The sequence below is a fragment of the Fringilla coelebs genome, assembly GCF_963513975.1.
Source record: "Fringilla coelebs genome assembly, chromosome: 10".
In the NCBI taxonomy this organism is placed as follows: Eukaryota; Metazoa; Chordata; class Aves; order Passeriformes; family Fringillidae; genus Fringilla; species Fringilla coelebs.
This window is the reverse complement of record NC_140036.1, coordinates 20,138,835-20,154,140: the sequence shown is the minus strand read 5'-3', so window position 1 is coordinate 20,154,140 and position 15,306 is coordinate 20,138,835. Positions and strand designations below refer to the sequence as shown.

The window sequence follows — 15,306 nt, the reverse complement described above, 5'->3', positions numbered from 1 at the left end:
AAGCCTTGGCACAGCTGCCCAGGGCAGTGTTGGAGTCACCACCCCTGGAGGTATTTAAAATCTGTGTAGCTGTGCCACTTGGGGACACAGTGTAGTGGTGGCCTTGGCAGTGCTGGGTTAATGTCTGGACTGGGTGACCTTAAAGGTCTTTTCCAGTCTAACCAAGGCTGTGATTCTGCCATTGTATGGATCATATGCAGGGCTGTCACAGCCTGATGGCTCCAGCAATGTCCCCTGGCCTCGCCAGGAGCGGTCTCGGGGCTGATGATGCGTGCCCAGCTCGATTGCCTCCCGACAGGAGTCGGGGCTGTCCCTGTGCCTCTCAGGTGTGCAGGGGACACCAGTGTGCTTTGCAAACATGGGCTCATCTTGGGTTGCCACGGCAACACCACTCCGTGTACTTGAGCTTTAACATTTGAGAGTTCACCCAGAAAATAAATCTGGCGTGATTATGAAGTACACTTGCTTGTTTTCTGAATTCTTTGGATACAGATCGTTGTAAAGAGCAGAAAATTATGTTACTGCCTTACTGTTTTCTGCCATAAACCATGCACAGAATCATTAAAGCTGTCATCTATCAAAATATAGTAAAATTCCAATAAAGCTAAATTGTAAATGTTGCCATCTTCAGTTCCATAATATATTATTTTTAGGGGCTCCTTGTCATTGTTGAGCTTGATAAAACTGAGTAAAACCCCACTGAGCAAGAAATGAGAAAAAAAAAAAAATCTAGAAAATGTAGTCTTGAAGTAAGGTTTTAATTTTTTTATACAAGTACTGACCTATTTTTCTACAGCAAGTTAGAATAGCACAGGATGGTGACAGCAGGAACGTTTTCATGTGTGTCTATCAGTATTTTGAATATATCATTTGAAGTCTGGTTTTATCAAAAAAATTACTCTTGACATGAGACATTAGGGCTTCATATTTCCTCTGTATCTCTCATTTCCATGTGAAATAGTGCTAATAGGAAGATTAGGAAGATTTGTCTTCTGTAACCAGCTAAGTTTGAGAAATTGATCCCAAACTCTGAAAACTTGGAGCACTTGGAGCAGATTGCACAGGAAGAGTGTGGAGTCTCCTTCACTGGAGCTACCCCAGAACCATCTGGATGCAATCTTGAGCTGCGTCCTCTGGGATGACCCTGCTGGGACAGCAAGGTTGGACCAGTTTTAGATAAAATTGTATCCCAAAAGGTCCAAAATCATCAGCTTGTTTGTGGGTTGTGGTTTCTTTTTTTGGTTGGTTTAGTTTGGTTGTATTTTCTTTCCCTAAACAGAATGTGTTAATATTTTTGCTGCAAGGTTTTGTCACTGATTGTTTAAAATCAGGAATGGAGTTGATGCCTATGATGAGGCCACATTCCTGTTTTTCTTGTTGGTAGCTCATCCATAAAAGTGACCTTTTGATTTTGGTTTCCTTTTGTTTTTGTTGATAGTTGGCTGGTTAGTTATGATGTTGGGTTTTTGCAGGTTTTTTCTTCTGGTTTGTGGTTTTTTTTTTCTTTCCAAGATATGGGTTGAAACCACACAGCATTTTGCAATGTTGGTTTGCATCTTTTGAAGTATAGCAGACTTCCACTAGCACGTTTTATTACAATGTAGTAGCTTGTAAATGTACAGTTTCCAAATTTTTGAAGTTAAAATTACTTAATTTTTAAAATAATAATTTAAATGGGATTGACTGTAATTAAAGAGAAAAAAGAGTTTGAAAAATATCAAAGTGAAATGTGCCCAATCTAAAGACTGGCAACGTAAAAATTTCCGAAGCAGAAATGAGTCATATAAAATTAACTTTCTTAAGAACTGCTATGGCCTGTTAGTGCAGCTATTGCTGTCAGCATTTTCAAGTTAAACACCATTTACAATGATTTTATTTCACATCAAATTCAACTATAAGCTTAAATGCAAATGCCCCAATAATAGTTTTTGCCCTGGTAAAGCTTTGTATTTTATTTCTTTCAGAGGCAATTATAATGTCTGGGGGAATGTAATGCAAAATGTATTATTGATGAAACCTTGAAGTTGGAAAAACCTATCTGTGCAGGCAAACTGGGTATTAGATTAGTGTACAGAGAGTCTGTGTGAGGAAAAATGGGAAAAGGGAAAGACTGCCATTTGGAAGAAGAGCTTTGGGTGGGATGGGCAGGAGCTCAGGCAGAGTTTTGGGAAGGTAAATGGTGGGGAGGTGGTTTGGGCAGGAGGATTTAGGTGGTGGGGCTGGGGCCTGGTGCAACTAAACAGAGATGTGGGACAAAATTTCTTTCCCTTACACCCAGTTTAAGAACAGTGTGTAAACACACATACACACAACACATCCCAACTAGCCCTGGAAGTCCTGATTTTCCATCTGCTTCTTTGCTTTTAGAAACAATGAAATCCTCCCCAATGCCCTTCTCAAGGAGAAGGATCTGAGTGTTGATTCCAGTGGAAGAATGAGTGATTAATTCATGAACTACGAAACCGGAGTGTGTGTGTGGCTTCTCTCTCCTTGTTTGGTGTTCTCATCCTGATGTTTGCAAATGAGCAAAAGGAGTGAACAGTGAAAGAACTGAGCTGTTCCCACCCTAATGGGAGGGCAGAGCTGTCCTGGAAGCAAAGCAAAGGCAGCAGCAGGGCACATCCCACAAGGAATGCACAGGCTCCACCAGAGCCATTTATAGTGTTCTGATTACTCTGCAGTGTTAATAAACCCCCTCGGCAGACTCTGCATCTCGCACAGATGCTGTTAGCTCCTGCAAAGTCAGTAAATATATCTGAGTTTTGATTCAGGCAAATAGGTGTTTGCAAACTAAATGTGTCTGAGAATGGGAAAGATCTGTGTTAGTAATACATGCCCAGCAAATTAGAGACCAGCTAAGGCTGCCTTTTTGTTACCTGGTACTTGCCTACTGGGGAAGAAGGAGCTTTCTGTAATCTTTCAATCTTTCTGTGAGTCCCAGGAATTCAGAGATTCTAAAAAGGCAGCAGGCAAACATATCCATGTACCTGTGCACATCTAGATGGCCCAGGATATTACAGCTCAGGTGGCTGATGCATTTGATTGTGGGCAGATAACTCTCGTTCCAGCTGGGCATCATCTGCACAAGTCTTATCAATCAGGGTGCACCACAGCCTCTGTTCTTGTCATGTGGTCATGCTTAGTGTTCATGGCAATGGTATCATGGTCCACATGGCTGTTTATGATATATTAAAATCCATGAGAGATTAACCTCTTGTTAGATACTCTATAATTCATCTGTGCCAGAAAGGATTTACTAATGAAGAGACAACTTTAGACTCAGCTGTGTTTTACAGACCTTTCTCCAGTCTGATCTCTCTGTTGTTTTTGCTAAAGCACTGCTCAGTCTTTCAGGTTGCATTCATCTTCAGTGAAATGTGAACTGGTGAGTTTTGTAATTTGTTTTTATCTGGTGGCTCTATGGAGTGACAAGGTCCTTAACTGTCCTGCTGTAACTGAACTGCTTGCCTAGCCCATATCCCAAAGGTGAGGGAAGGGAGAAATCATTACTGTATAGAATTAAGGCAGTGGTGATGGACATATCACATTATTATTTCTGAATTACAGGGCAGTGTAATGTTGCTGTTGACAAGGCCATCATAATCTCTTCTGCAAACAAGTTTTGTCAGGGATTTATAACTCTAAAGAAATTTGTCTAGGCCTGAAACCTGGCATCATCTCGTTTAACAAAGTACTAATTTGTTGTCATACATACTTTTAAGCCTTGCAAGTGCAGTGGGTGTTGAGCTCTAGGATAAGCACATCTATTGGCCCTTTAAACAGGTGATAATACATCTACTTTGGGGTTTCCCTAGGCACAAAAAGATTACAAGGACTTAGAGGAAAAGCACTCTGTGTAGAAGATATTGAGAAGAAAATAAAAAGGAAAGACCCCTTCAAAAGGAGAGGAGCCAAAAGCCCTGGACTTTTGGATTTACGACTGCAGAAAGAGGTCCCAATGCCTTTAGGAGAATTCCTGGGTGAATTTTGTCTTTTCAGTGCTGAGCACTAAGTGGCCTGAGAAGGGCTCTCTGTGGGCAGCCCATTAACACTTGCCAACACTTCCTGCTGGGTATGAGCCTGCTAATTGTCTCAGCTATTTATGAGCTGCGTTTAACTACAGCACCAGTCACAAACAATTTACAGTAGTATGCTCATATTGCTTTTTCCTTGTTGGTTTCATAACATGTGCATGTGACCTCACTTTTCTGTTATGGAGGTATTGGGGGGTGACCTTTAATGAAGATCATATTCTATAGTTTTCGAAAGCTTTGCTGATAAGGGATTGAAGCAGGGAAAGTTGTCAACAAAAGAAGTTTCTGGTGGTTCCATAACAAGATGTTTCTATCAGGCAGGATGTAAATGTGTTATTTTTAAGGTCAAAGCACAGGCAGAGAGTTTTGAAATGGGCTCGTTAAGGCAACAACAATCTGATTAAGCTGACTCCCCTGATTTCTTGTGTGTAGTTAATTGAAAGGATATTCAGCTTTGGTTTGATACCTCTCTATAAACATTCTCCCCACAAATCAGTGGAAGTATAGAAATGTACATCAGCTTTATTGGTCATCAGCTTGGCTCTGTCCAGTATTCCAGAGTTTATGATCCCCTTTGCTGTCCCTATAGAGTGGCTTTAAAGCTCGCTTGGTGCATATTCAGACTTCTGGCATTTTGCAGTTGCTCTTTTATCTTCATAATAAAACATGTATTTAACAACAATTAAATGTTGAAACAGCTTGCTGGCAGATGGGGTGAATTTTCTATCTCCTGAAGTTTTCAAAAATGTCTTTCAAAAATATGTTCATTTTATGGTCTGTGTTATAGAGAAGACTAAACTAGGGTATTGCAGTGGTTCTTTCTTGACTTCATTTTTTTCTGTATTTCTATTGTCTTTTTTTTCACAATTCACTATTACTGTGAATATGTGTGTGGTGTTTTCTTTCTCTTTCCAGTTCCAAGCCAAAACTACATTTAATAAATAATGTTTAAGTTATGCCTACTTCCTTAACGAGCTAAATACCAAATACTGAATAGAGCAGGTGTTACAGATTGCATGGCACAAATGATCTGTGCCTTAAGAACCTTTATAAAATTACTTTTGGATGGATAAATGTAGTGCAGGTCCTGATCTCAGATAGCACAGCTCACCTTGAAGAATGTCCTTAGACTGGAACAATGGGCTCAGAAATATTAGTGGGAAAAGTGAAGTTAACAACTGCAGCTACTCTTGCATTCTTTGCATTCTTTAAGTAAAGGACGTGTGTTGCTAATAAGTTCCCACACTCCAAAGACTGGTCTCAAATATAAAACTGAATTGAATATTGATTTTTTTATTTTAGGTCATTTAGCTGCTTGTGTGTTTGCTGGTTTGTTTGGTTTTTTTCTTTTTTTTTTTTTTCCTGAAGTGAGGAAACTGGTTTGGTGCTCTGAATGAGAATTGAATTGCTGAGATGCTAAGCAGTGGAATGGGGTTACTACTCATCTGCATAATAACCATTTCAAGAAATTTCATATGAATTTTTATTATGCATTTATATGTAGATTTAAATAACCTTTATTAATACACTCCATTGAACAATAACACAATTTTTTTCATATCATAAATGTGGGGAAAACTAAAGTACCACAGATAGGTAACAGTCAACATTTATAAGCTCAGCAAGATTAATATTTGCCATGAAACTCCATCTGAAAAACTGCCTTAAATCTGGTTTATGGCTTGTATTGTAGTAATCTGCCAAGGGTTTACCTATTTGCCTAAACCAGTTTGTTAAATGACTTCAGGAATTCTAGAGCCAAAATTACCTGTTTATGAAATGCAGTGACGATCTGCTTTGCTTTAAAGGACAAAACATCACTCTTTAATTTCTAATAAAAAGCCATATGAAGTGGAGTTGGAAAGATGAGGTTGTTGGGCAGTTCATATTACCTATCAGTGATTTCTGTCACTGATGGTTTGCAAGTTAATTCTTCCATTAACAGAGGAGGAGACAGAGTGAAAGAGCAGATAAATAGCTTGAAAATGAGTTATCTCAATTTTCCAAAGAATATTAATCTATGGTTTGATGTCCACTTGGTGCTGGGCAGGAAGCTCAGTGCAGCAGGCATCATTTCTGGGTCTGACATTATTAAATATCTTCCTGAACAACCTGAATGGAGAGGCAGAGTGCTCCCTTGGGAAATCTCCGGGTCATTCACAGCCATGGGGATTGTGGTGCTGGAGTTCAGAGGATCTTTCACAAACCTTAGGGCTGGGCTAACAAACTCCTCCACAGAGAGCAGCCACAGCACCCTTGCAGCTGTTTGACTTTGCAGCTATTTGTGCACTCTGCTGGAATTTAAAGACTAAATTTGCAGCCATTATTTAAATAAATAATGCAGGCTTCCACACGAATTTAAGAGGCTTTAGTTCAGCTCACTCTAAACTCCGTTGCTCCCCCTGCCTCTGGAAGAGTTTGGACTGCAGGGTGAGAATTGATTTGCAAAAGGACTGGAATGGTGGCTTGGAACATGTGGGGTCTCCTGGCTGTTCCCAGGCTGACAGGTATAGGTGAGGGATATTTATATGGCTGTAGGGGGAAAATAGGCACTGTAAATTGGTATTGTATGGAGGCAGATAGCCTTTCAGGGGACAATAGGCTGTTTCATTATATTGGAGCTTGCAAGCGGTTTGCTCTCTTCAGAGAGCTTCAAAAAGCTGAATTCCACTTTGCCATTACAGTGGTAATGTTATTTGGAGGTGAATCTTAGGGAGTTTTAAAACATAAAAATGGAGTGGTAATGTAGTGTTGTAGGTGTCGCTCTAGTGTTCATCACTATGAGAGGTTTCATATCTTTATCTTCATTTTATTCTAATTGGGAAGTGAATCTGATGTTTGAAAAGCCCTAAATTACAGATGCTTATGTGTTGGAATGGCTATTGTCAGAGTGTGGGGGAAAAGGCACCCTGTTGTTGCAGTCTGTCAAAGATGATTTGTTGAAAATTGACTTTGAGTGTTTGTACTGGAGGTCAGAGTTCCCTGTAGAGGGCTTCTACTTCCACAGAAATATCTAGAAGTGCCCCAGTTATGCCTCACTATTAAAAGAATGATTTTGTTACAAATACTTACCTGGCAGTGCTTTTGATTCATTAAAATGGGAAAAAATAAGTGGAGCAAAACAGCTGGGACAATTTCTAAGTAAATTCATCAGTCATTCCGGAACTATGCATTTAAAATCCCTATAAATAATAGAATGCTCCATCTAGATGGAAGCCTTTTATTGATATGTAAGTACAGTGTCACCCTGAAGTTTCTTTTTTAATTTATCATTTCCTTGTGTTTAGAATCAGATCAGGCAATTCATATTATTTCCAGCTTTTCAACTTTATTTTAGCAGCATTATTTTGTATGGTGTGTGAAATGAAATTGTTGCACACAGTTGTTAAGCTTTAAAATTACTTTCAGGTAACAAATAATTGTTTTGGAAACTCTGAGCCTTCACTCAATTTTTTAATATTATCTCGAGGACTGACAAAATAATTGGATAATTTCAGTGGTTTGCCATTGGCACTTTTAAATTCCTTTTATTCATATTGTTACAATTTATTTCCCATGATGATGTTCATGGGACTGCTGATCTGCCAAAAGACAGGACAATGGAAATGGGGAGAGTGAAATACTGAGAACCCAGTTTTGGGGCTTTATGGGCTGTTTCGTTCTTTCAGGTTTGCAAAGAATGAATAAATAGTTTAGGTGTGCATATAGAAACAAACATTTAGCTTTTAAATTTTGTTTTAATAGATAAAAAGATGGCCTATCACAAAGTGAATGCAGACCAGAGAGCACAGGGGCACTCTCCATACCTTGACAACGATGAGCTCCAAGCCACAGCGCTGGACCTGGAGTGGGACATGGAAAAAGAGCTGGAGGAGCCTGGCTTTGACCATTTCCGACTGGACAGCACAGCCCAGCAGCACCTGGGGAACTCACAGAGCCCTGACCTCGACCTGGAGCCCATCCAGCCTTCCTCCTCCCCAAAGGGAAGATTCCAGAGGCTCCAGGAAGACCCTGACTACATCTCCCACTACACAAGACAAGCACCAAAGAGCAATCGCTGCAGCCTTTTTCGGATACTGAAAGTGTTTTGCACTGCTTTGATTTTATTTATTTTTGGAATTGTGATAGGTTATTATGCACGCAAGAAATGCCCTTCTCCCCCAACTTCTCAAGAACCAAATAATCCTCAAATCTACCATCAAATTTTCAAGGAAATCAAAGCTGAAAATATTCAACGGATTTACAGGTACGTACCTTGGCAGGTTTCTTGTCTAAATGCTCTCAGGTGCCACTGTTAAGGCTTCACCTCATTTTTTAATGTAGAATCTTATTTACAAACCCTGAGTTTTTTTTATGTTCAGTTTTATCATGATATTTGGGAGATGTTCATAAGCGTATACAAAATTAATTTTAATAATGTAAATTTGTGCTAATCATAATAGGTTTTGCTTTATTAATGTTCTATTGCTAAAAATATTATTATCTTTAGTGTAAATGAATTGAAAAACACAGATAATTCAAATTGAATGGTAATACAAACAATAGAACAGCTGTCCTAGATCCAGCTGACTGCCAAATAACACTATTGAAAAGCAAGTTTGAGATGATGTTTTGTAATATTTGGTGCTTTAAAAAATCCACATTTAATTTTTGTCACAAAAGTGAGGTCTGGGTTTTTTTTTCCTCTATATGGTAAATTAAACCTTTATTTTCTATGGATTTAGGATGGAAAAATTGACCTTTGCACTCTGAAAGATGGTAATTTGTTTTTGTTTTTTTTTTCTTTATTACCTGTTTTAAGAATGTAAGTTTTTCTAAAATACCTGTGTCTGACTGAGTTTGATTTTATTATTTTTTAGTGTGGAATCCTTTCACTTCTTTGACAGTCTATATAACATGTTTTTGTCAGAGTATAATCACTTTTCAGTAGCAGTGAGTGTGGAAGAAAATAGGCAGGACCCAACTTTTGAAGTTGCCAACTTTTGAAAGTTATTTCTCTATGGGGTGGGGAGATCAGCTTATTTTTGGCTTCTGGAATGCAAAGTTCTTTTTTCATGTTAAAGATAATGAATAGCAGATTTTTTGTTCAGTATCAGCTCAGAAGCAGCAGAAGTCCCATACCTGAAGTTAGAAAAGATTGTTGTCGTGGTCATCCATAGAGGTGTAACTGGGTAGATCAGAACTACATCAGAAGTAACCACATGGGTGTTCTAACAATATTTGTCTTTTATCACATTTGCTAAGCCAAGTCTTAATCCTGTGGGTAAAACCATGTTTTGAGCCAACACTGTTACTAAATTCAAGAGAAAAAGGAAATATGAAGGATTTCATGTCAGTTTTCATGTACTGAACTGATTCTACTTCATACAAATCTAATTATTTTCATACTGGGAAAGGGTTCATGTCATGAAAAATGTTGATTTTTCATGTAAAAAGATAACTTCTTTGTGTTTCAGAGAGTAAATTGAACTGAATTCTGTCATTAGGCTTCGTCACAACCAAAGTGTTGGAGTGAGCAAAGCCCTAAGATTGGGTATTACAGAAATTACAGCAAATTGCTGAAATCTCTGTCAGACTCAGGATAATACTTCAGTACTTTGTGTTTGGGGACTGGCAATCTCTTGCCATTCTGCTATTTCAAAGGGTGGTTTAAAACCATCCCTTCTGAAACCCTTTATCACTTGTCAAATGATTTCAGCTTGCTATTAAGACACTAGTAAGAATCTGGATTTTAGGTAAAATGAATTATATAAATACTTCGAAACTTAAAAAACTTCCATAGTTGCCATCCTGTACATAATTCTTAATACTTGTTTGGGGTTTTTTTTCCTTTTAATAGCATGATTTCAATAAAAGCAGTTGAATAATAATTCAGGTACCTATCAATTCTGTATATAAATACATAATAAGTTCTGTATATAAATATATAATCAATGTTTTTAGTATACTGCATTACCCACAAGGTTTTTCCTAACCCAGCATTTTGGTCTGAGACAGCTTTTATTCCATGTTGTGTTCAGTTGCTTTCCCTCAACATCTGTTTGGCAGGAGTCAGAGTGGCTGCAATGAAACCTGAGTGTGTGTAGGCCTATGAGTGCAGAACGTGCAACATATGTTGCTTGGGTGAAAGGAAAAATAAAAAAAAGCCCAAACCTGACAAAATCAATATATGTTATTTGAAAACTTCCTTCAGTAAAATACTTGGAGTTGCAAGGAATAAGTGGCAGCTGCTTAGCTTGCAATTTCTAAATGTTACTGAGCATGACATTAATTTAATTTTCGTTGTTTACTCCTTAGATCAGGCTCAGATGGTATGGGAGTTTGCTAACAGTCCTGTGAAGGAATTAGGAGGAAAAAAAACCTGTGTAAGAGACACAGAGGTGCCAGTCAGTGCTGGAGCAGAGCAGACATCACCTTAATGTGCTTGAAGGGCTGGGGTGGGAGCTTTCTGTTGGGGTGAAATCTGCTTGTGGTCAGATGAAGCTTTGTGGATTTAACCCTTTGCACTTCTAAAGAGGTGGCAGAGGTGCTCCAGGGAACTTGTGTTGGTTTTGTTTGGGTTAGGATTGGATTCTGTGTGAGCTGAATGAACTCTATCTACCAGTCCCTGTTAGGAGTGGAAGTGGTTGAGTGTAGATGTGGCATTAGGGACATGGTTTAGTCACCTTGTCACTCAGCAGTGCTGGATTAATGGCTGGACTCAATCTTAGAGGTGTTTTTCAACCTAAACAATTCTGTGATGGTGAGGGATATCTGCAGTTTGTGTTCATGGGTTGCTGAATTGGGATATTCAGGTTCTCCACTGGAGGCTCCTGGTGGGCTCCCCTTTTGTCAGTCCATCCTGGCTGTCTGCATCATCCCAGCTCCATGTTAAAGCTTTCTTTTTCCCCAGCAGACATACTAGAAATCATTAGGTAAGAAAACTCAGTGTGTTGGCTTTTATTTCTTCAACTTTGCCCCTTGTTTCCCATAAAATGGGAATGCTACAGGATTTCTGTGCAATTTAGCACAGTTGTAATTACTGGTTTTGGCCAAGTTGCTTAATCAATGGTACGGCCTAAATCAACATTATCTCTGTGAGCCTTTTTGGACACCTCTCCCCACCCCCTGTAGGGAGGTACCTGCATTGTTGACAATAAAAGGCAGAAATCAGTTCATTTCTGATGTTTCAGAGGTTTCAAGATGAGTTGTCAGAGGTGCCTGAAGGGGAAAAGTAATTGCCACAAGAAAAATGAAGAGTTTTTTCCTCACCTAGCACACTGCATTTTAAACTGAGACAAAAATGAAAAAAGGGACCAGTATTGTTAATAGGATTCAGTCAGTAAATCAAACAATTCAGGAGTTTAATTACTACATTTGTTCAGATATGTATTTTTGAAGATAAAAAATCTGCTCCACAGTACAGGCAAATTCAGATCTGGTAAAATCACTCATGATTCTGCAGACATCCCTGGGCTGATGGGAATCCGGTAATTATATCGGTTTGTGCCATGAGTGTAACTTTTCACAAGGTTCTTCTGGAAGATTTATGACAAAATTTAAGTTCAAGGTAGGTGTAACTTGTCTCCAGAAGGCCTTCAGGGTGGGTATGGAAAGGGCATAAATCCCACATCCAAAAGAGGAGGAAGTCGAAACACGGAATACTTTGGGCACTGCTTACATTTATATCTGTAACCAGCAGATCTTAGAGGGCTAAAGGGATGGATAAAGGTGGTAAAATGGACAGGCAGACAGAAAAAAAAAAGCCATCCCACTGGGAAGGGCCCTGCTCTCTAAAGGCATGAATGCATTTAGATGTGGAAGTCTCTGCAGTTTATAATAAATGCTGAAGGTCGTAAGAGGCAGACCTTCAAAAATGCAGGAACGCCCACTGCCAGTTTCAGTAAGCAGCGTGCTGCTGAGTTCTCAAAAGTAAATTTGCAATGAAAATGTGCATAATTTTCAATGAGATCTGACTTGTTAAAGCTGCTTTTGAAAATGGCACTCAGATTTCTACTATCACTTTTGAAAATTCAGCTTTTTTTTCTTTCTCACTCTATAAATTGTATATAAAGTATTTCAATTTTATTACTCCAAAACCAAATCAAAATGAAACAATCCTATTTCATTTGCAAAACGTGGGACTGTCATAATTTTTGGGAGGTTTTAATGTTGGGAGGTTTAATTTTGGGAGGTTTTAATGTTGGGGCTGGCTTCTGTAAATTAAATGGATAAACAAAGATTGATGTTGAATAGCAAGAATAAAAGAAACAGTCACGTTCATGCCAGTGATAACTCTGGCTGTGCATTATTTATCAGATGAGCGGATTGCTCTCATGTTCTTAAAATTCTTGTAGCCTTATTGAGCTTTACTCAATAATTTCTTTCCAAAATTGTACATCTTGGTTGTTATCAGATCCACAGTTTTTTTAGATAATCTTCCCACGATTAAAACTGGGATGGGGGCACAGAGGAAAGAATCTTTGCTTTGCTCTCCAGCCAGTCTACAGCGAAGCTCCTACATTTCAACTCTCCTTTTCATCCTGTATATTCTCACTCAAATGCTCCCTTCACTATCATGTTTTCCCCCCTTGAGCAACAGGGAGGTTTAAATCCGTTCATAATACATCCAGCTGTAGCTAACTGTCCTTTAGAGGCATATCTGTTCCTTATTCCAGCTGGTGATATCACCTGCAGGATCTCCCAAATCCATCTCTGTCAGGAATTGATTTGTCACTGGTGTCTGCTGCCATCCATAACTTCAGCTTAATTCTTCAAAGGGCTCTGGGAGAGCAGGCAGCAGCTGCTCTCCTGTGTGTCATGGCCAAGGAATAAAAGTGCCAGTGCAGTGAGAAAAGGACTTTTACTTGTTGTTTTTTTCCTCTGTTTTTTCAAAGTGAAGTGAGAAGCTTCCAGATCCAAGCGTTTCTTGTTCCCTGATCACTTGTAATCAGTAATGTTAAAACCTTGGGGCTTCAAATCTTTTTCCCAGGTAAAGCCTGTGAAATACATACCTGAGGAGCAGAGAGCCTGGAACTTCTAGGAAAATTGGAGTTTTGGAGATTTGGACTGAATGAAATGTACAGGCTGGTGCTTGGTGAATTGCCTTTGTCCCAGGAATGAGGAATCCCTGCAGGAGCAGAGCCTCCTCGGGAAAGGTGTGGGAAAGGAGTGCTCTGGTCGCTTCTTCCCTGGGTAGGGACCCATTTAGTGCCCACTCCCATTAACAGCTACTGCTAATTAATAGCTTCACCTCACCTCTCCATGGCTGCTGGGAGCAGTGACCTGGCCTAGCTCGCTTCACTCAGGATCAGTTTTGTCCCCTGTACACAAATTTTGGTTTTCGTCAAACCAACAGCTGAAAAGAACATTGAAAAAAAAAAGCAATGGGAACTCATCCTATTTCCTCCTGGATATTAGTTTCAGGTATTTCTTGTGTTGCTATCAAAAATGCAAATATTAAATCTAGTTAGGCTCAGTCTGAAGTCAAGCCAGGAATGGATGTTGGTGTATTCCCAGTAACCAGGAGCTAAGCGAGCTCCCCAGATCCATTTAATTCCCACTGTGGAATCACTTGGGATTCTCTTCATTCACATGATAATTTTGAATGTGTATTTTGAAGTACAAAGTCCTTTTTGAAAGGAGATAAGAGTAATATCAGACAAGGGAAAGTTGCCACTTATCCCCCTGCCACCTCCCCACTGAAGAATGGCTCTGGGAACATGGGCAGGTGTCTTTTGTGGAAGAAAGATGCCCTGTGTGACCCAAGTGCTATCTGTGGAACAGAGACTTGATAAATTTAGGCTTCAGATACCCACTTGTGTCTAGTATGATTTCTTTTTAAGCCAAAAAATAGGTTATATCTGTACTTCAGAGGTGTTAATAGAAAGGCTTGTCTGTTTTATAGTTTTCCTTGGTTTCATTCTTTTTTAAATTTTATTTCTTTTTCTTTAGATGAAAAAAGGATGCATTATATTGATATAATGCATGAGAAGGATGTGTAAGTTTGATCCTGTTAGGGTCAGCTGCAGCATAAGCTTACAATATTCCTTTTCCTTTTTGAAGAAATGTCTTAGGTTATGGTTTACTTACATTGAAAGGATGTGTTTCAAGTCCACCATGTGTTTCCCTGAGAACAATTTTTCTTTTCAGTTCCTTATTTTTTTTTACAGTATCCATCAAAATATATCGATTTTTTAGATGTTTGATTTGGGAAATAATTTACAGTAAAATCTGGATTTTTTTGTATTGTAACTGTATCCTTTATAAATTAAGTACATAGTGTTGCCTCAAAATAATTTTCCTAAGCAATGCATGTTTGATTTCCTAAGCAATAAGTGTGATATGTTAATGAATTAGAATCAATAAACTATATTATGCCACATCAGCATAATAAGTAATAAGTCCCTTGATAAATTTACTGTCTGTCACAGCCTAGATGAATGGCTTTAGTCCTGCTGCTGTACAGTGCCGTGTATTCCATGAGAAAGTGACACTGGTTTTTGATAGGCTATAAAGTATAAATGAATTTTGCTCTCATCACTTATTTTTGAATTGCATAATCTTACTAATTTTAAAGTTAAAGATTACCTTGCTGGAATTGCCTCACAGTCCTTATAAGAGGAGTGTGGTTAGGGTTTAGAGAGAGAACCAATTTCCATGGCCATTAGCTACGTGCTTCTTTACCATCACTGCTTAAAGTGTGGGGCAATTTAGTCCCAATTAGAACAGCAATTCTGAGTGGTGACAAGTGCTGCTTTCCCTAATAGATGATGAAATGAGCTGTGCCAGCGTGGCTGAGGGAGTAATTTGCTTTTTAAAGGTCTGGCATTCCACATTCCTGCCTGTTTGGGGTAACAGAGGGATTGAGGAGGGCCTGATGATGCCTTGAATCCTTCTGTCTGCTGGGCTGCCCTGGGACATCTTGCTCTCCACTTTGCCTGTAGGTGTCTGGTGCTGTTTGGAAAGCTCAGATTTTCAAAGGAGCATTTCTGTTTCAGGGACAATCTGGAATGGATGGTGAAACGTATGGATTTTAAAAATCCATCCATTTTAAGAAACTTCTGATGAGTGGTAGGCTCTGTACTTGACTTTACCTGAAAGACAGAAATACTTGACTGGAGATTTCTGAGCAGTTCTTGACACTAATGCTGGCTAAAAGGCAGTATTTTGAAGCTAAAAAGTTATTTATGTTGCCATCTATCATTTTTATAGATTTAACCAAACCACATTTTTCCTTACACAAAGAACCTGAAGGAAAAAAAGCCACACTGCCTGCTGAGATGACAACCAG

General features: G+C 39.0%; 1 protein-coding gene across 1 annotated transcript in view; it reads left to right on the top strand.

The window, feature by feature from the left end:
* The window catches only part of NAALADL2 (N-acetylated alpha-linked acidic dipeptidase like 2), a gene marked incomplete at its 5' end in the record, with an annotated part of 294,310 nt that overhangs the window by 77,593 nt on the left and 201,411 nt on the right, over positions 1 to 15,306 (top strand). Inside the window, one exon of the mRNA XM_084212314.1 lies at positions 7,779 to 8,280. Coding sequence (XP_084068440.1) covers positions 7,779 to 8,280 — 502 coding nt within the window. The remainder of the gene's footprint in view (positions 1 to 7,778; positions 8,281 to 15,306) is intronic.